At 40.8% G+C, this 21322-nt stretch overlaps 1 protein-coding gene across 1 annotated transcript in view; it reads left to right on the top strand.

Annotated features, from left to right (window-relative positions):
- The window catches only part of stx8 (syntaxin 8), a 50257-nt gene that overhangs the window by 4242 nt on the left and 24693 nt on the right, over window positions 1-21322 (top strand). The window contains exons 5-6 of the mRNA XM_012873159.3: window positions 3509-3636; window positions 6008-6100. Of these exons, the coding sequence (XP_012728613.3) occupies window positions 3509-3636; window positions 6008-6100 (221 nt within the window). The remainder of the gene's footprint in view (window positions 1-3508; window positions 3637-6007; window positions 6101-21322) is intronic.

Below are 21322 nucleotides of genomic sequence, written 5' to 3'. Positions count from 1 at the left end.
GTTATTTAGTATACATTTCCCAACAGTCTGTAATTTCCAGTGTGAAGTTTGGACAAAATGTTTGTTAGGAAGACCGCTTCATAGGAACAACTAAAATCATTTAAAGTGGTATTAACCACTATAAATGAGAAAAGCAAATCTATATCAAGCCTTGTGGGAAGAGTTCGTCCTTGACCGAATTTTATTCACTTGAGTCAATAAACATGGCTTTCTCTGGAGTTAGAACAATACTTTCCAATTATATTCATTAGTCTGTTTCCAAATGAATTAACAAGATGGTGGTTTGTTTGGTGTCTCCCTTAAACCTCATGTAAGTAGTCTACACTCAGCACCGTGGTTAAGGGGACACTTTGTATGCCTTCACTCTCCTTTAGACATCAAGCTGTTTAATTTCTCATTTCTTTCTATTCTGCTTAAAAGGTAGCAGCTGTTTTCACCAAGGTTTCCCCCTTTTGTGAATCATACTTGTTTAATTGTTATTTGTTCTAATAATTAGACTGTAATCTATGGCTGCCCAATGAAAAATACCGAGCCATCATGCTGTAGTCCTGACTTGGCTCTGATGAAACGTTACTGTCGCTGACTGTGTGAACGTCTCTGTATTCTGGTGTGGGCTGTGATCTCTCCTGGCTCCATCACTGGGAAGCAGGTCTGCGGCTTTTTTTTTTTTTGTTACTTTGCGGCCCAATTCTTTCTCATTAGACTTGTTAATCACACAAATGGTGGCCCCTGAACTACCCAGCCACACTTACACACAGGGGACAGGAAGAGGAAGTGATGTCATGTTGTTGGCTTTCCCCGCTTTCTCTGACAGGCGAATTATTTAGTTTGGAATCCCCCAATTATTATTATTATTATTATTAGCAGTATGAAGATGAACAGAGACAAGAAGGCTTTTTTTGTGCTGTAGATGATTGATAGGAGTCCTGTAAATGACAGCAGGATCAGCTTCATCAGATTTAAAGGAACGCGGCCGCTGAAGCCTGGCTGAGTTCGCCTTTCTCCGATATCTGTTGCGGGCTTCGGGTTTGGGATTGATCTACTTAGCAGCGCTTTCCACAGGCTTTCATCTTTTTACAGACCACACACTCAATTACATAAAAGGCTTAGTTACACGCACGCACACCAAAAAAAACCCTAAACGACATTTGCTAATAAATTAGCTTCGCAAACTGTAATCGTGTGGTTGTTCGGCTCTCGGCTTGTGGTGGGTAATTTGGAGCGGATGGAAGGCGTCGGACCCGTTCCCACTGTGTGGTCTGAGAGGACAGAAGAGTGGGAGGGGATGGATTTGGCCTTGCTTCAATGATCTAAGCTACTTTTTTTTTTTTTTTTTTTTTTTTTTTTGGTTGAAAAACTTGAGTAGAACGAATGGCATCAAGCCTGCCAAGAGAAGTTTAACTTTTGAAATTCAAAGTATCTCTATTTTGGACCACATACAAAAATAAAATAAAAACTACATGGACCTTTTAAAAGCTCGGCTCAACATGTTGCCCTGTGGACCCACCTTTACACCTCTAACCTTTCCCTGTCTTTGCTCGCACAGGAAATAGTTGCAATTAGTTAAATCTGGCCTGTCCATGTCGCTCAGTCAGGCTCTGGATGCTCAGCGATGACAGTCATCTCTTTGCGGCGGCCAACTGATGTGCCTGACTGATTCTGGTGCCCTCCGCAGACTGTTTAATTGGATCTTCACACAATAGGCGCTAGAATGGAGGAAGTGCATGTCTGGCACTCGGTGTAACAATAATCAAACCTGTCGGACAGATTCGACCGAATGCCGTGTCTCCTCTGCTTCGCTGATGGTATCAGCCTCAGCTCGCATCCTGTATGGTCTTCAGAAGAACTAACAATTTAACAGCTGAAGATTTGGATAAATAAACCACAGAAAATAACCTTGGAAAAAGTATTTACACCCCACCAATGCTATGACTTTTGAATGTTATTAAAAGCATTTGTGCCTCTTACGTTTTTTTTGTTTTTTTTTTAAGATATTATCAAAGTACAACTATTAACTTTGATGGATTTCTATTTAAAATTCATGCAAGTAGAAGTAAAACTATAGATGGTTCCTGCATTTTGTTTTCAAAATAAAGAATCTGAAAATATAGAAAACATTATTCAGAGAAATGGCCAAGGTAACACTGGAGGAGCTGCAAAGATCCCAGGCTCGGGGGGGGGGACATGTGTTGTTAGAAAAATTATTAGCTGCATGTTCCAGAAATCTGGCAGTCTATGGAAAAAGTGCCATGAAACAAGCCGCTGTTGGAAGAAAGCCAGAATAAATCGCGTTTAAATCTTTAAAAAAACCAGGGGACAAAGTAATGTTGTGGAAGAGGGGTGCTCAGATCACATGAGAACTAAATGTAATATTTTAGGGCATATGCAGAACACTGTGTAGGAAGAATTACCGCTGCATGTCACCCTGAACATACAGTCTGCACTGTGAAGCATGATGGTGGCAGCCTGTTGCTGTAGGCATGTTTTTCCTTCAGCGGGGAGGCTGGACAGAAAAACCTGTTAGACGCTGATGAAGGCACGAGACTGGGGCAGAGCTTCAGCTCTCTGTAGAACTACCACCATAAACATACGAAGGAATGGTTCAGATCAAAGCATATTCATGTGTCAGAGTGGCCCAGTCAAACTCCAGAGCTAAGTTTAACTGAGAATCTGAAGTAATGCTTGAGAAATAATTAATCCTTGCTTCAAAAAGAAATGGGGAAAGCTCTGTCTGTAAAACTGCTAGAGACCTGTAGCTGTGATTGCAGCAAATGTCGTTTTAACAAATTATTGACTCACACTTTAGGAATTTGTGTGAAAAGGAGTATTCAGATAAGTTTTTTTTATTAAACTACTAATGGCTTATTTTTATTATTTTTATAACAGTGTCCTGTCTCGCAATGTGGCAATAACAACTGTTGTCTTAATGCCAAAAAGAGCCCAAGAGATTTTACTTTCACAAGTGGAGCAGTACGGCTTTCGCCATAGTGCTCTCCTTGGTTTATGCATGTAAATAGTTTTATTATAATTCATGCAGGGAGTATTTCAAATTATATGGACACTACAATGAGAAAGTAGAAGAGGAAAGGGACAACAAAAAAAGGTGAAAGAAAGAGGAGATAAAGGACAGAATGATAAAACTTCTTCAGTGTGCTTTATCACCTGCATAGAGAGAGGTAAAAAGAACAGCACAACCAACGAACATAGTGTAACAGATACAAAAAAGTAACACCTTGATGCCATCACTGAAGTATATGTAGTATTATTTAATCCGACATGTATAATGTGGTAGCTGAAGATAAAAATAAGGGTTTACTATATGGAAGTGAATCTGTAAGGACCTGGAACCCAGCACCTGTTGGTGTTAGTGAGAGTGCTCTTGTGAATGTGAAGTTTATCCATAAGAAAAAATAGTGGTTGTGAAGAGCCGGTTCAGTTACCATGCACTACCTTTCAGAGTGCTTGCTTATTGCTAAAAAGTGCAAACTGTCATCTTTGTGAACCACAGATCCACGCTGATGGCCGGAGCAGCAGGTGGAGGGAGTACGGCCAACCCGTGGCTCGTCGACGAGACGGAGGAGACCAGGGGGCTGTCCTTTGGGGAGATTAAACAACAGCAACAGAGAATCATTGAGGGTAATTTGCACTTCAATGAGTCGGGATGCATGAAATATTATTTTAGGATCAAACAACCAAACCTCGCTTTTAAATATGAATGAAATAACTGGCTAACAGCTAAACATGAGCATAGTGTTTACACTCCTGGTCCAGATCTTTAGAAGGGAGTAAAAGTTGCATGCAACTAATACACCTGTCTTTGACCAGTTGGATGGACTTTTATCTTTATTATCAGAAGCAAAGAGAAGAGTGGAGAATAAAGGGAGGGTTATCAAAACCAATTATCACAATATTCGCTAATAACCTTGCAGTTGCACGTTTTTGTAAAATCGTGCATTCCTGAACACACTGATTTAATACAAAGCTTCATCCGTCTAGAACCCCGGGAGAAAAGAAGTCTCTGTTTCTGGAGATTGCTTTAATTATCTGGTTTACTTTTTAGCAAAGGATAAAGCAAAATGACTTTATTGAACAGTTGAACAATCCTTAAAACATACTTCAAAAATGTTACCACAGTGTTAAAAAGAATTTCTAATTAGAGTGAAAAATTAAGGACATATCTTATAGTATTTGTTTTCAAGACACATAAAAAACTAATCTCTTTAAATGAATCTGGTTAAGAGAATCCTTGACCTCTTAAGACACAAGAATTTTAGTCTAAACAGGCCGTTTGGTACCTAAAAATTATCACTTTCTCTTCATACATATGTTTTTATTTCTACTGACAGATCTGTAAATGACATTTACAACTGATCAAATATTTATGTTTCAGCAGAAATATTTTTTTAGCCATTATTCAGGTGTCTAAAAGCCTATATAGGTTTGGACCAAAATTCTCAGGTCTAAAGAGGTTAATATAATAATAGCTGTGGCAAATGATTGGTACTTTGACAGGAGGGCTGTCAGATGAAACGGTGAAAGAGATTATAACCCCTTTTAAGGTGGTAAATCAACATGGAGTCTGGGAAATAGTGACGATTGTACCCAGTCTGCCCAAGGTTCCAACATGGAGGGATTCACTTAAAAATCTCAATTCTTCAATCGTCCCAGATGATGTTGGAGCATTTGTTTGGTGCCATCCAAATTTAAGGTATATAGACGACTGCCTGAAGTGGTACTGGGCTGCAGCTCAGCTGGAGGAGCTGGTCAGATTTCAGTCAGCTCCTCAGAAAGCACACAGGTTGACCATTCAAATGTCAGACGCCTCACATTCCATCCATCTAAAGTGGGTTGGGTGATGATTATCATCATTTTTTTTAGGGTGATGATGATGAGGCCTCTGAGCACTGACCAAAAACACTGAAACTTGTCCTCAGGAAAGACAAGTCGCCTTTAATGACGTAGCTGGCTAATAGCCTAGATGTGCAACTACTCAGTCTACTCAGTCCCAGTGCTTAATCTGAGGCGGAGCTAGAGCCTATCTGGTTCTATAAAAGAGCGCATTTCCAGAGCGCACTTCACTAATGTGACGTTTTCCTAATGGGGAAGCTCTGTGTTCTTATTGGTCTCTGTTTGTAATTTGGCAAATCAAAAACAAAACCCAGTCCAGATTTTTAAACATGGGACTCAGCACATCTTGACTAGTTATTGGACTCTGCAAGCCTGCCCCTAGGTCCGCCTCAAAGTTGTCCTTTCCCCCTGGTCCAGCTCCGTGTTGGTGTCACGAGGGAAGCGCCTCATCGGAGCTGAAGGCTGAAGAGAGGGCAGCCTGGCTGACCCCGAACTACAGCGCGATGCAATAGTCGAGGCGTGAGGCCATAATGGATGATCATCTCAAAATCCTGCCTGGACAATATTGTCTTGATTTTGGCAGTTTGTCGCAGCTGGAAAAAGCCTGTTCTGACCACAGAGCTAACTTCTCTGTCAAATCAAAGGTCATCATGTAATTTTACCCTCAGATTGGTGGCAGTGGATTTCACATGTGAAGTACAAGAATAAAAGTTAATTACTACATTAATTTACTGTCTTACTGATGTTTATATAAAATTAAATTTTCATTATTCTTCATGAATCACATCTATGCTGCATATATTCTGAGCCCACAGCAGTTCTATTTATATTCTTTTCTGATACCTGCCAGTGACATGACTTTCCTCTGCCAGACTCCCTGCCTTTTTAAAGTTGCCTTTATTATAATTAGGTTAAACCAATGAAACCTTCCCATGTGGAGGTTTTAAAAGGTTAATTATTATTCCTGAACTTGTGGCTACACAAGAAATTCCTGTGGTAGAGAAAAATGCCAGCTTTTACTAAATGTATCTTTCTCCTCTTTTTAACGTTTTCACCCCAGTGACATAGTGTCTTGATTTAGCGTTAGCGTCTTTTCTTTTTTTTCCCTTTCCTTTCTCTCCCCACTACCCCTGGTTGTTTTTTTTCTCTTTTCTTTCAGCCCAGGACGCAGGCCTGGATGCACTAGCAGCTGTCATCAGCCGGCAGAAGATAATGGGCCAAGAGATCGGCAATGAGCTGGATGAACACAACGGTAAAGCTAATGTTCCACTGCTTCATTTTTGTGCGTTTCTTCTCCTTCCACATTCCCAGAACAACATAACCTAACCACAGTGTGAAATCAGACAGACAGATGTTGTTTCTAAATGGAACTACTTGCCTCATCAGCCCAGACGGGCAGGAATACTCTTTGACATCACCGCAAACCTTTAAAGGCTGCTGCGCAAAAGTATTCACACCCTTGACATTTCCACGTTTTGTCACGCTAATGCAAATGTGAATGCATTTTTGGGGGGATTTTTAGGACCATCAAAAAGTAGTGCATAAAAAATGACACATTTTTTTCTGAAATGAGTCTCAGAGAAGGTGCGTATGTGTTCTCAGAGGTTTGTTATAGAACAAAAATGAACAAACAGGCTCATGAAGACAAAGAAGGAAGGACGTTTTGGGGAGTTTAAAGCGGCGTTAGATTGTGAAACGGTATCCAAAACTTTTGACATCTCCCAAAGCTCTTTTCACTGAGCTGAAAATTAAGAGTATGACACAACTGCAAAGACATGACCATCCATCTAAAAAAACAGGCTGGCGCAGCCTGTTAGAATATTGCGCATGAATTATTTTATAGAACATGGAGCACATGTATTAATAGTGGTTTAAACATCGATTATGCATAAAACCCATTAAAGGTTTCTATTAGTGAAAAGAAAAAACAACAACTTTTTGTTACTTTGTGTTGGTCTATCAGATAAAATAATAAAGATAACATGGGGTGTGAATACTTCTCCAAAGCCCCGTACATTTACAAGTGTCCTGACAAATTAATATGTCTTAAAGCATTCATTGTGGGAGTATCTGACCTTAGAACGAGGTCGTGACCATGCCATAGAACCCACAGAGGAACACGATCTCTCTGTTTGTGCAGCTCTAAACGTTGGTGCCTTGGAATCAGATCCGCCCAGCGCTAATGGTCATTTGGAGTTTTTCCTGGCAAAACAGTGAGGCTTCTCCATCCTCAAATAGCTTCCATCGCTGGCAAAGCGTGCTACCCAGAACGGAGCGCAGTGGCCTCTGGCTGATTTTTAGACGGCCGGCACTCGAGATGTAAGATTTCAAGAAGATCGGCTGTCAGCCTGCGAACAATCAGATACTTTAATGCACTGCCCCTGGAGGACTGGAGGAGGCAGAGAGTGTTGCCTTACCCAGAGCAGATGTACTCCTGTCATTGTCCTTAATTGCAATTACTATCTGTAGGTTTACAGTGACCCTGATTCCAAACCAGTAGGAGTCTTTCACAGCTTCAGCACCACAACAGGATCAGAGTTAAAAACTGCAAGTCATTAGAAGTAATATTATTTTTAAAGCTGTAAAAACTAAATAACTTTTTAGGCTGAGGAAAATTATTATTAAAACAATCTCCCACAGACTTGGATGCAGAAATATAAACCTTAAATCTGTGATGCTTCTCTCTATAGTTTGCGAAACCAAACTTTACAGAAACATCCTATTCTATAAAAGGCAAAATGCCAACGTTCCATACGAAAATACGACTTCAGAGGATTGCTGGTCACTGATTGGCTTGTGGGTGACGTCACTGTTTCAATAAAGAGAATGACTCCGTTACAAGAATCCAACCCGCCATTTTTACAAACTCGCAATTGCATCTTAGTGTATTATGAGCTTTTGGGAAAATCAACACTTTGCAATTGACGAATCGCAGACATTTTTGTTCTTGGTGCTGATGAGAAAATCAAAGGTGGGGAATTCAAGTTCAGAAATTACAAGATTAATTCCAACCATCTGCGTCTCCAGCTCCATAAGCAGAGAGAGGGACTAAAATCACCTGGTTAGGTGAACAGGATGAAGGAAAACCAGGCAGGGTTTTTACTTTGTGAAGCTGGATTTATCCACCTCTGGAGAGAATACAGAGGTAGCTTGAAGGTGGTTCAAAGCATGTTAGCTTTCAGGTCGCCTTGCTTTGACGATCCCACCCACTTTGAGTTGGTACTACAATTTAACGAAAAATGACAGAAATCATGTAGAGTTGAGACAAGTCAAGATTAAGCTCTGCAGCTACTAATGGAAAGGAGCATTTAGTCAAGTGACCTGATAAAAACTCATACCACTCCATGCAGATGCTCTGTTTGTATTGATGAAGATTAACTCACCTCCAGATGAACATTAAAGGTTTGGGTAGGCTCCAACCAAAGGCAACCCAATGTACTTTCTGAGTAGCTAATACTGATTTGACTAGTTGGGGCTCCTCATGGAGCATTGGACTTTCATCCATAAATGGTCAGTTTATAATTAAATATGGAGGAAAAAAAACTAGATGATAATATTAATGCAAATGTAATAGCCCATCTTGAAAAAAATGTGAATGCCACACACTTTGTCTCAATACACACTATACAAAACAGGGGAGCCTCCAAAGTGGCACTTATCTATTTTGATGTTCCACAAACACTTTTCGATGTCGCCTGCATCACAGGATAAGAAACAAAAGTATTTTTACCAACTGTCTTTGATTGTATTTCACCTGGATTATTCCGTTAGGAAGATGTTGCTGTGGTGGTGTGATTTTGGCACCATGAAGCTTTGTAACCCTCAGGATTTAAGGCGAATGGAGTTGTTGTTCTTAGCCTTTAGGAATGAACCATACTCCCATTTTTTTTTTTCACTTTTAGTATTTGAAATACAGCTCAGGACAGCTTTATCAGTACTACATATATTTTGCTTCTGCTAGAGTTAGAAGTGAAGCTGTAAAATTCTTTGACACACGAGAAGCTAAATTCACATCTAAAGCTGGGGAATAACAGATCTTCTCGTTGATCTCTGCACTTGGCATGTAATCTTGGCGTCCGACTGTCTTCCTATCTCGTGGAGTTCCTTTTCCGCTCTGCTCGCTGTACTGTAGCGGTGTTTTCCTATAAATAGATTAAGCTCTTTGTAGTGGGGCTGCTCCCGTCTGGCGCAGAAACTAAGTGCAACCGTGGTTGTGTTCATTTCCTTTTTGGGCAGCTGTTTCAGGTGAGGTCAGCAGAGAAGGTGAGCCTTTTTGTCAAAGGTTGAGAAATGAACCCGGAGAACTCGGACATTAAATACGCCCCCTTTCAGTTTCAGTTGCATCACAATGGAAGGAAGTGTCAAAAAGCAGACCAATTATCCTAATTTTGGTCTGTGCTTTATATGACAGAGCACTGATCCACTGCTAACAGTACAGTTTCCCTCTCATTTGCCAATCACAGCAAAACGAAGGAATTCAATCCCTGCTCCTTTTGTTGAAATTAGTTGAATGATTTGCCATCACAGTTTTTCATTCTGTTTTTCAGACGTCAGTGTTTTTATTTCCACAGTAAATGTTGCTGAAAATGATCGGACACATACCAGCGAGAACGGCTTGCATAAACACCTGATTCCTTTCCCAACAACGAGCCCTCTTTTGACTTTATTGGTGTTGATATTTAGCATTTTGTGGCCTGGAATCAGTGACATCAGTTTCGACAATTTCTTGAACTCACAAGTGTCAGACAGTGGTTTGCTCATTAAATGTATTCCCTCTGAAAAAGACCGGCGAATGTTGGAAAGCTGTCTCATTTGTCAGATTTTAATGGTTCTTTCCTAATTGTATATTTTACTGCTGCAGCAGTGAAACCGGCTGTGTTGCTGAAGGGTCTATTGTCATGCTGTTCTATTGTAATCATAGGCAGTATGTGCATCTGAAAGGCACACTAGACTAGTTCAGCTGCTTCTGCTGCTTGTTTTATCCTCTGTTACCATCATCCTCACTGATAACCTTACCTTGGGCCAATCCCGTTGCAGTATTGTGGTTTGAAGCAGGACCATACAACTGTGATGAAAGCAAGAGCTGCCGAGTCCACAGCCGGACCAAAATAATCATGGCAGCGCATGAGGATGCACGTGTAGCTGCTTCTATCGCATCTGTTTTGTCAAATCCACGATTACTTCATTAAAAGAAGAACAGCAATAAATAAACCAAACCTCGTTAAATGTAGACCAGTTCAATAGTAGGGCTCGGCCCGGTTTTTCAGGGGCACGGTTCTCTGATAACAAAGAGCGCATGAGCACAACACGTCGTCTCGTCAGACATTCATAAAAATACTAACTTCCTTACCATGCCACACGGTTTCCAGTGATGATTCTGTTTAGCAGTGTGAAGAACCTTAACGTCTGTCGTATTTTTCTGCGTCTATAAGCCCTGATTAGACTGTTTGTCTTATCCACTTCCCAAAAGACGACTTTTTCAAAGAAATTTACCAAATTTGGCCTTCTTCGCCTGACTCTCCTCAAACGACGAAATATCACAATTTTAACAAAGCATAACTTCCTGAATGTTATGGGCGCCGCCATTTTTCATTTGCTTGATTCCCTCCTTCAATCCTAGAGAGCAGTAGTACCGTAGATCGTCACTAGGAGGCGAGGAACCGTGCTAGCGTGATGTGTAAATGGTCATAAGAACCAAGCTCAGCACGGTTAACTGATCCAAGCTCAGTCCAAACTCCGCATGGATCGGTTAAAAAAGGTTAGTGTAAATGGGGCAAACGACTGAGACGGTTGGAGTAGGGGACAACTCCCTAACTCTTGCGTCACTAAAGCAGGAGTTACTCATCCAGTATCAGTGCTCTGACTGTAGATATTTATGTTTAGGCAAGCTGTCGTTTGTAGCTCCTGTCTGATCTAGACACATCTGTCCTTTCTGAATTGCATGTTTTCTGGTCTTTCCAGTTTTTAACAGTCTATGTTTGTCACGTACTTTGTACTCTAGAGAAAAAGGAAACAATTTGCTACTAATTAAAAGTTCTTCCACGCTAATCAAGTTCAAAAAGTATGAACTGCAAAAACTGCCCCCTCTAATACTGTCAACACTCAAGGTCAAAATAGTAAAAAAGAACTAAAGACCCGGGTATAACTTTGAGCACCGGATGTTGGGACGGCAGGTATGTTAGGTAAAATCCTGCTAAGTCTACTGCAGTTCTTGTTCCAAACAGTAGATGTCACTGCAGATAAAATCAGCCTGGGTTCAACAATCTGAAGCCGAAGATTATTTAGAGGAGGTCTATTCCTATTACAACTTTTGCAAATCTTGAATTAATAAATGTTAGTTTAGTTGGTTTTTTTGTTACGTTTCGCAATAATTATTCCCTTTTGTGTTCATATCCAACTGTGAAAATGTGAAAATGAGCATGCTTTCAGACTCTACTCTGCTGCTCTTCCTGCTTGGTGATTACCACTCATGCTGTGTTTGGAAAATAAGAAATGGGGATGGACCGATCAGCTGAACAACAGAACACATCCTGACCCGAGCACATTTTTGTTCTGATAAGTGTCTAAAGTTTGGTTGAAGCACACAACCTGTCCATCCCTGCGGCTACATGTCCTGCCTTGTGTTTGTTAAAAATCCACACAATTTAATTACGTTTACTCGCGTATCGGACTGTTGCTACTGATGACTTTTAATAAAAAGCGGTGATAAATGGAGTGCATAAGCCATACTGCAGCACAGTGACACCGGCAATAAGCACAGAGGTGTCTGTCTGCTTCTGCTTTTAGAAACAGCCCAGTGAGCAAATACACTACACTGATGCTGGCCATAGGCAGGGGAGTCTGTATAGTGTGACTTGCAGATTGATTTATGGTTTATTTGATTCCCTGTGCTTGGAAGTGCAGTTGGTAGGAGTGAGCCATGGAAATGCAGAATCATGATGTGACATTCGTAAGGATTTTGTCATCAGAGAAATGTCAGGCTTGCAATGATCCAGAAAGGAGGGCTTGATATTTCATGACCACCAGATTGCCTGGATGGAATTTTACAACACACATTGATGGATGCCCACACCACAAGTGGATATTTAAAAGGAGTTTTAGCTTGTACAGAACCGCAATGTAGAGTAAAAAGCAGCAGATATGCAATAGGAGAAATGTTATTATTAGCTTGACGGAAATGCTAGGCCCGTTAAAACCAGTGAACCACTCTTACCAGCACGCTGTTAGTCATGAACCTTAATGCTAGCATTTCTCTGTTTATCCATCTAGACACCCATATATGAATGGGGCCTTTTAGAGTCTCTCTGATGAAGCTGTCTATAAGAGCGGGTTAACGATGGCAAGAGTGACTTGGGTCACATCGACCAGCGCCAAGTGACTATTATTGCAGTTTAGGCACTGTGAGGGAATTAACATTTTGAATAAAGAAAGTTGTCTCAAGGCCCTTCATTTATCAAACCTTCTGTCAGCCCGTCTTTTGTTCCTGGAGGGAGGATTGAAGCTGCGGCTTTCTTATTGGGTTCTTTAAGCAATTCCAGTTTGGTGAAAAAGAAACTCGGGTAATGATGATCCTCATCTTTCTTTTGGTAGAGGGGCTTTCTTCAAACTTGACACCATCAGTCTAAAAGGGAAAAAAAATAAACAGGATAAAAAAAATAAGCAGGAAAGCATAAACTAAAATGCCTTTGTGCCCTTAAACTCTCTTTGGATGTTAGTTTTATTCTCTTTCTGCACAAACATACTTTGATCCACAAATTACAAGCCTAATATAGTGTAGGGTATGTCTGATGAATGATTTAGGGTGTGGTCAGTCCTTAGTTCATCAGCAGACCCTTTTCCACATGTCCACCAGAAAGCATGTCATGAGAGTGGGTGGGGTTGTTTTTCTTCTACTCCCAGGTCCGTCCATCCTTCACAATTTGCTGGCAGATGCAAGATTTTTCACAAACCATCAATTGTTAAGGAGCCTCTACCCCACCATTATCTGAAAAGAAGATGAGACAATTCTTGGAGACAAGCACTTTTATCGTGTGCTCGTATTCTCCTCAGTATTTAGTCATATACAGCATTACCATTTTTTTTTAAGAAGGAAAGCTCTGTCAGTTATCCGTTAAAATGTTCTTTGTGCTTTATCAATCTTTTACCCGTCCAAATAATCATCGAAGGGCAAGGGCAAAATCTGTGAATTCAGTCAAAATGTCGGGAGATTGCAAACTACATTACAAACTGAACAGTCTTATTTAGGCTAAGATCCGTTTATGTTTTAGATCTCGTAGATGGGATCCCCTGTGGCGTCCTCACCACCCGTACTAAATCCTTCCTCTGTGTCGTGCAGTTCCCGCTAATTACCATTAAAAGATGCTAAAGCCATTTTAAGATTTCAACTCATTCATTTTGTGTTCATTTTAAAATATTCATGTCACATAGTGGTGTGGCATTGCCTCCATATTCAGTGTAATTAATAGATTAAAATGAATATCGGTTAAGGCTTTTCAAATATCAGAGATTAGAAACTGGTCACACATTTTTGATCTTTGCTTTCCAGTAGATATGCTAATCTGTGTGGCTAATCTGTGTCCCTTTTCCTTATAAGTAGTATTTATAAAATGCATTTGCTGTAATAGAATAATAAAGCAGGAACTTATAGTCTATCTCTCTCTCGCTGTCACTTGCGGCGTACATTAAAAGGTTGGTCATATAAAGAGCATAACTTTTGTATGAACATTACCATCCTTAGTTGTCAGAAAATTCCTCAATTCAAGAGACATGAAGAAGCTGTGAGATTAGAGCAAGCAGTTTTTTGCTGCAGCATGATGCGGCTCTTTTGTGCTGAGAGATTTTCCTGTTGTGTGTGTGGTATGTGCACATTTACCAACAATAGAAGATTATTGCTCTGTAACCTATCCCTAGACAGCATTTGTGGCCGATTTTGTGGAGAGAACACATTAGCCACATGTGTTGGTGTTATTGCTGTTTGGGAATCTCTGCGGTTTCAGCTGCCAGCCCTGTTGGCTCAGAGCTAAGGATTCCCTTCCATTTAACCGTACCTTCAACTGACTGCGCCATGGTGTGGCACGTCTTTTCTGGCCAATTCAAGTGACAGCGGGTACAAATCCCCCTCTCTGTTTATTTAATCGGCAACCGCTCTGGTTTGGAAGCTGTCTTCAAAGCGCCGACGAGCAGAGGGCTGATTTGCTTTCTTTTCAGCCTCAAGGAACCTTGGGTCATCCCACATAATGAGTGGAACGACTTAGTCTGCCCCAACCATTTTAGCACTGGGTTTCCATTCCGAGATGGGGAGATTGCACCTTCATCTGCTGGATATTTTTATGCTTTTATATGTGAGAGGGTGCAAATGGATCATGGTACTGTGCAAAAGTCTTGAGCCACCCTATTCATCCTTTCAAATTAGCTAGAATAAGCATCCATCCATCCATCCATCCATCCATCCATCCATCCATCCATCCATCCATCCATCCATCCATCCATCCATCCATCCATCCATCCATCCATCCATCCATCCATCCATCCATCCATCCATCCATCCATCCTCCAGCATTCCTAGAATAAGCAATAGTTTTGAAAACTTTATTTCAATATTGGTTGCTTTTTTAAAAACTTATTTTCAGTTGATTCAGTGTACCTGTTTATTTTTAGAGAAACCCCAATGATTGTCATTTTTGGTTAAGACTCAATCTATCTGGACAATAATCTCAAGATCCCCACAGTGTTGGATTTAAAAATAAGATTATCAAGATTAGATTTTGAATGGTATTTTCAAAAACTAATGTCGGCATGTAAAGATTCAATTCAAAAACCGTATTTATTTAGAAAGTGGGAAAAATAATTAAAATGCTTGAGATATATTTTTTTTTATCTCTGAGAAGCTTGTTTATTATGTCCATTTTAAAAAGTAAACCCGAAGAAAAAAAACAAAACAAATAACAGGCCTGTATAACTAAAAGAAAAGATATTGGGCTTAATGAAATCCCAAGAGGCTTCAAGAAGTCTTGGCTTTTCGAATAAAAATGAGGAACGTATTTTACTGAGGATCTGAAAACGCGTTAAATCTAACAACTAAGTGACTGAGTTGGCACTCCTTGCTCATCTAAGGTTTAAAATGCAGCAGTACCAAATTAGTACCGGTACACTGGACAACCCTAATACAGCTACTATAATTACTCAGTGCAATACAGTTGACAGTGACCATGTGAATGGACTACAGTAGTTTTGTATGTATGGGAGGAGGGATTATTGGGACTTTAGCAGTCTCATGACGTGTGGAGTAAAGCTGTGTATGTGAATCTGGTTCTTCTGGATTTGAAGCTGTTGAACCTCTTGCCATAAGGCAGCAGAGTGAACCGTCCATGATGGGGGTGGGACGGGTCTTTTATGGTTGTTTGAGCCCTGCCCAGGCAGCGTCCGCGAGCGATGTCATGGATGGAGGGAAACGCTGCCCCAATTACTCACTCCACCATCCTCACCACTCTCTACACGTTTCCAGTGTGAGGCATTGCAGGCCAGAAACCAGACAGCAATGCAGCTGGTCAGTACATTATATTGTCCCTCTGTAGAAAGTGGTGAGGAAGGAAGGTAGTTGGTTGCTCTTCTCATCTAATGCAGAGAGTGTAGATGCTGCTGTTCTCTCTTCACAAGAGCAGAAGTGTGGAGCAACCAAGTCAAGATTTCTGTGATCTGCACCCCCAGGATTTTGGCAAATTTGCCATCCTGTGTTGAGTAGTAAGCAAAATAGAGCGGATCAAAATAGGGGCTGAGGTCGGAGAGGATGTGGTGCTTCACCAGCTTCTCAAAGGATTTCATTATGATCGGATTGAGTGCTACGAGGCACCAATCATCCCCCTGCTTTCCGTGCATTCAGTCTTCTCAACGTTCTTCGGACATCAGCTGTCTCAAGTCTGAGTGCCTGCTCATCTGGGCGAGGTGTGGATCTCCTCACGGAGTGTTGTTGAGACCTTCAAACCGACCAAAGTAATTATTGTGTGTGTGGAGAACGTCGGTGTTGTCCTCACAGGGTAAAGGAGCAGCCTTGTAGTCTGTGATGGTCTGGACGCCTTGCCACATGGGTCTGGTGTTTGTCGGTAGCCTCGTGAGACCATCCTGATCTTGCGAGCTTTCAAGGTTTCACTCGCAGATCAGTCGGGCTACTCTCCGTTAAAGAAAATTTGGAGCCGTTCACCAAACGAACGTCCAATCAGCGTTGGCTATGAGGCGGGTTGAGGTGTGACGCAACGAGAAGTGCGGCAGTTCAGTCTAAGGAACATGGCGGCTTCAGCCGATGAAACTAGCGTTAGCGCGGCTATCGAGCAAGTTTTATCGGCATTACAGAGTATTTCTTTGCTGAGCTAACGAGCCTTTACCTGCAGCAGCAAGAGTAGCTTGGCTTGTGGTTGTGTTTTCGTCGTCGCTCTGTTACGAGCGACGACGAATCTGATTGGTTTATTTGGCCCGTCTATCACCAACATAGGCCAATCAGATAACCAGTATTTTCGCCCCTTCCCAAAATTACTTCAACGGAAAGTTTCCAGATGGATATGCAGAGCAAATCTATCTGGCAGAGTCAGGTAAGTTTGTCGGGTCGTGGATCTCTGGATTTTCTGACCATTAGAGTCCATGTGTTTACAATTTAATCTAAGTATACAGTTCTTCTTTGAAGGTCTCAGAAGATTGTTAGAGAGCATTTGTGAGCAATTAATATCATGAAGAACAAGGTACACAGCAAACGGGCCTGGGAGCATGTTGTTGAGTTGTTGACAGCAGGGTAAAGTGCGAACATCTCCAGGTGAGGCTCTTCAATCTATCATCGGAATATGGAAAAGGTTTGGCACAAATGTTAAACATTCACCAAACCAGGGATGCTTAAAACTTTTATTATGCTGGCTGGGAAAATAGTTAAAAAGTGCTTTTGGGCCATGATTTGAGTAAAAAAGATAAAATAACACTAAATTCAATATGCTTGTTGTCCCACTTAATATTAAATATAAATGAAATATAAAGTCAAACACATGGTCAGTAATAACCAAAATAGTTAAATTGAAAGTTCTTGTGGCCTCAAAAATGTGAAATGTTTTTATTAATACTACATTTGCTTGATGCTGATGGCCCTACCTGTTATTGAATGAAAACACTACAATAACACTACAATTGTTACATTTTCAACTGTAAGAAGATTTTAAATTGTTAGTAAAAATCTGTCCCAAAAATGTTTGTCCGTCTGTATCAACGTGCCCCTGCAAGCATGCAGGGGCACACAAAATTATTCCAAGGGCCCAAATGGTCCCCTGCTTGCACTTTTAATGGCGCTGGTTTAGATCAAAGCATATATGTACGCTTCAGAATAGTTCAGATTTGAATCAAGTTGACAAACTTTGGCGAGACTTAAAACAATGCTTGTCGTAGACTCGCTCAAACCAGGCTGACTGAACTTTGACTTTTTTCAACAAAGAATGGGCAAAACTTCTTCTTTAAATGTGCAGAGCTAGTAGAGACACAGAGCAGGTTCACAGTTTTGGGTTGCTCTATCACATCGAATCCCAGTTAAATACATTAAAATGTTTGGTTGCATTAGACAAAATGTGAGGAAATCTTAAGCGGTATGTACACTTTTACAAGGCACTCCTCAGAACACCTGAATGGGAAGATGGGATAAAACTAGGTTTTGACTGCCACAGCGAGAGTGATGTTCTATATATGCTTCTTAATAGGAACATCCAGTTTGGGTCTAATACAAATTTACCAGAGAGAAAGTGGCCCTAATTAGAATGTAAAACAACAGTCGGCGGCTGAGTAATTCATAGAGGTGCAGCTTTAAGACACCCTAAGTACCACAGATTAAAACAAGCACACAAATAACCAAACTGTTCCTACCAGCTATTTGTAGACATAGCATAATCAGAGTTTTATTTGGATTAGACAACAAGCAGATGTTAGAGGGGGAGTAATCTCTGAAACGTCTGTCACATTCTAAGTTTGGCATCTTAGAAAATAAAATAAAGTATAGATCCCACTCTTCTTTAAAAGCAACAATGAAAGCCTTTCATGTGAGCAATGCTTTGCATGCTCTTCATTTGATCTCTTATCTTGAAGGACGGCTTGTTCCAACACCGGAACCACAATCCTGAGAAAGAGAATTTTGCTCCACAAATAAAACAAGGAGACCCCAATTTCCTTTTTTTTTTTTATGGCTTTAATAGTTAACTGGGTCTAATCTATCATGTGTGCACCACTACGGTTGTTTGAACCACACCAGTCCAAAGTAGGCCTTTGATGTGTTATCTAATAATGTCCATCAGCCCAAAGCGGTGTCTAAGTGATGCTCATCTTATCTACCTAAGTAGTTATTGTTACACCTAGGAGAAAAGCGGGTCATACATTTTTTTGTTTGAGAGGAATCACACATGAGCCCACCGGTGGGCAGTACAAGTGGTTGCTATACATCAGTCCTGAATAAAAAAGTTTTAAGTAGACCTTCACACTGGGATGATTTAAGTTGCTATACTTTCCCATTCTTGGGGTAAAGATCTTGCTCAAGGACCCAGAGGGGAAGTCTTGCCTTCGAAACCGGAAACTCTTAGCCTTAATAGGACACAAGCGCCCCTGCAACTTGGTTCCAATCCTCCAAAGTGGAAGAGTATTTCCAGGGATTTGATCTTGTCACCTCTGGTTTCTAAGAGTAATACTCTTGCATGTCAGCTGTTTTCACAGAACTGTCACAGTATGTGACATCAGAAAGTCGTGTCAGCAGGAGGTCATTCATAGTTTTTTCCTTTTTTTTAATCTGGGCTCTTCCACCCCCATTTTTCGAAAAGTCAGCAGGCCCAAGTTAGAATCAACACTATAGCAACTGGAAATAAAGTCTACAGAAAGAAATACGGTTACATTTGGGTAGTTTTATGAATATGCACCTCCAGAATTCATCAAAATACTAAATTATAAAGAGGAATAAACTAATTTGCAACATTTCAACACATGGTTGTGTAAAAGGAATTAGATTGGGAGGAAATAGCAGTGCATGAATAAAACATAGTACGATTGTTGTAGGTGTAAATTAAGCCAGAGCCACTCAGCACTGCTGATCACATTTCTTCCCTTTGAGCCACTGAATGAGTTAACTCTGTAAATGTTCATTCTTCCTGTAGAAGACAAATGCTTGTTGGAAACATGTCCGATCTTGTCAGTTGTCTACCTTCCTTTATTCTAATGTCCAATTAGACTCTATTCCTCTGCGTACTGCTCATAGCCCAGGGTGGGTGAGTGTATGTGTTTTTTTTCTCAGCGTCTGTACATAGGAGCATATGTGTCCTAATGCGTGTGAGCGCATTATGGGTGAAACCACGTCTGGCAAGAAGATCAAAGACCCACCAAAACTCCTCAGTCAGTCAGCCTATTGCCGGGAAGCTCGCACACCACAGGGGACGTTGCGTTATTGGACTCAGATCATTTCAATTAGAATGCAGTTGTTCAGTTTGAGTAAGAAATTCCTGAAAACAAATGTTTTTTTTTTCTAGACTTTTAGGTAATTTGGAGCAGTAACAATTTATTTTTAATAAAAACGTGTGTGGAGTGTGCCGCTTTGTAGTGTAGTAGATTGTTTCTTTCTCTGATATTTTAATATACTGGTCTCCAAGAAATTCAAATATGGCGAAAAGATTTTTTCTCACTTATGAAACTCATATAAAGATTCATTACAGTGTGAAATATTTCAAGACTTTAATTCTTGTAATTTTGATGATTAAGTCTGACAGATGATTAAAACCCATAACTCAGGATCTCAGAAACTTAGAATATTAATTAAGTTCGGTATAAAGGATGTTTTACGCACAAATGTCAGGCTTCTGAAAAGTCTGTTAATTTCTGGGCACTCTATACGTGCTTTGGGCTCCTCTTGCATTAATTACTGCTTCAATGCGGCGTTGCATGGAGGCAATCAGCTTGTGGTCCTCCTGAGGTGTAATGGAAGCCCAGGTAGCTTTGATAGTAGCCTTCAGGTTATCTATATTGTTGGTTCTGGTGTCTCTTATCTTCCTCTTGACAACAGCCCACAGATTTTCTGTGGGGTTCAGGTCTGGTCAGTTTGCTGTCCAATCAAGCACAGTAACACCACGGTCATTAAACCAGCTTTTTGTACCTTTCACAGCGTGGGCTGCTACCAATTCTTACTGGAAAATAAGTCACTATCTCTATAAGGTTTGTCAGCAGAATGAAGCATGAAGGCCTCTAAAATGTCCCGGTAGATGCTGTGTTCACTGTGGACTTCAGAAAACCCAATGAACCAACACCAGCAGATGACATGGCAGCCCAAACAATCACTGACTGTGGAAACGTCATCCTGGACTTCAGGCTTTGTGGATTCTGTGCCTCACCACTCTTCATCCAGACCGAGTTCTTGATTTCCAAATGAAATGCAGAATTTACTTTGCTTTGAAAACAGGACTTCGGACCATTGAGCAGCAGTCCAGTTATTTTTCTTTCCTCAGCCCAGGTAAAATACTCTTGACGTCTTGACTGGTTTAGGAATGGCTTGAAATGAGGAATTTGGAATTTGTAGCCCATGCAACCCCCCCCCCCCCCCCCCCCCCCCCCCCAAGCTATATTTAGTGAATTACCAAAATGTACAGCCAGAGCTGCAGGTGAATGGTTCAGATCAAGCTGTTCATAGCGTGGCTGAGTTTGAGCTATTTTGCAGAAAAGAATGGGTCTCTACTTTGGTACATGTAGAGACTAAATTATAGATGGATGTAATTTCACTGAATGGTGGTGGTACAAAGTATTAATTTAGGGGTACCAAATATAAATTCATAGAAATTCACTTCATTTTTTATCCCCTTTCATTAATTCCCATTTATGTTATATGTCCCTGCCCTCCCTGATCTCTCTGTTAATGAAGTGTGATGCTAGTGATGAAGTGTAACTGGGACTGGTCTGGTCTGGAGTTGCCGTGCCATTGACAGGGTGGTCCCTGCCTCACACTGCTGCTGCTGCTGCTGGCACCCTCATGCTCATCACACACACATTGTTCAGTGGCACCTGGCCATATAAAGGGTAACGGTAAAAATGCCTGGAAATGTTCAGATTTCATGGCATATGGTCTACTGCATATTGCCTTTTAGAATTGTACCATTTTTTTTCCGCTATTATTTTGAGGATGACAGAGTACATTAGATTTATATTATTTGTATGTAATGCACTAGTAACTTCAGTTCAGGGTCGTCGTCTTTTTTTGCTCAGTGAAGCCCAGCTGTATTGGATGAGGGATGCTGGTGAATCTGGCAGCAATACATGTCTTTTCTTTCCCTTTGGAAAGAAAAGAAATATTCATTGCTCTTTCAGCCCAGTTTTAGCTAGAATTGATGCATTAAAGTCCAGTCAGAGAGACGGAAATGAGAGATTTTATTTCTTATCACAGAATTTTTTTTCGCTTGTGACATGCCCTTTGCAAGTACTATTACTCTTTAAG

The sequence above is a fragment of the Fundulus heteroclitus genome, chromosome 5, assembly GCF_011125445.2.
Source record: "Fundulus heteroclitus isolate FHET01 chromosome 5, MU-UCD_Fhet_4.1, whole genome shotgun sequence".
Taxonomy (NCBI): domain Eukaryota; kingdom Metazoa; phylum Chordata; class Actinopteri; order Cyprinodontiformes; family Fundulidae; genus Fundulus; species Fundulus heteroclitus.
This window is presented reverse-complemented; position numbering and strand designations above follow the sequence as displayed.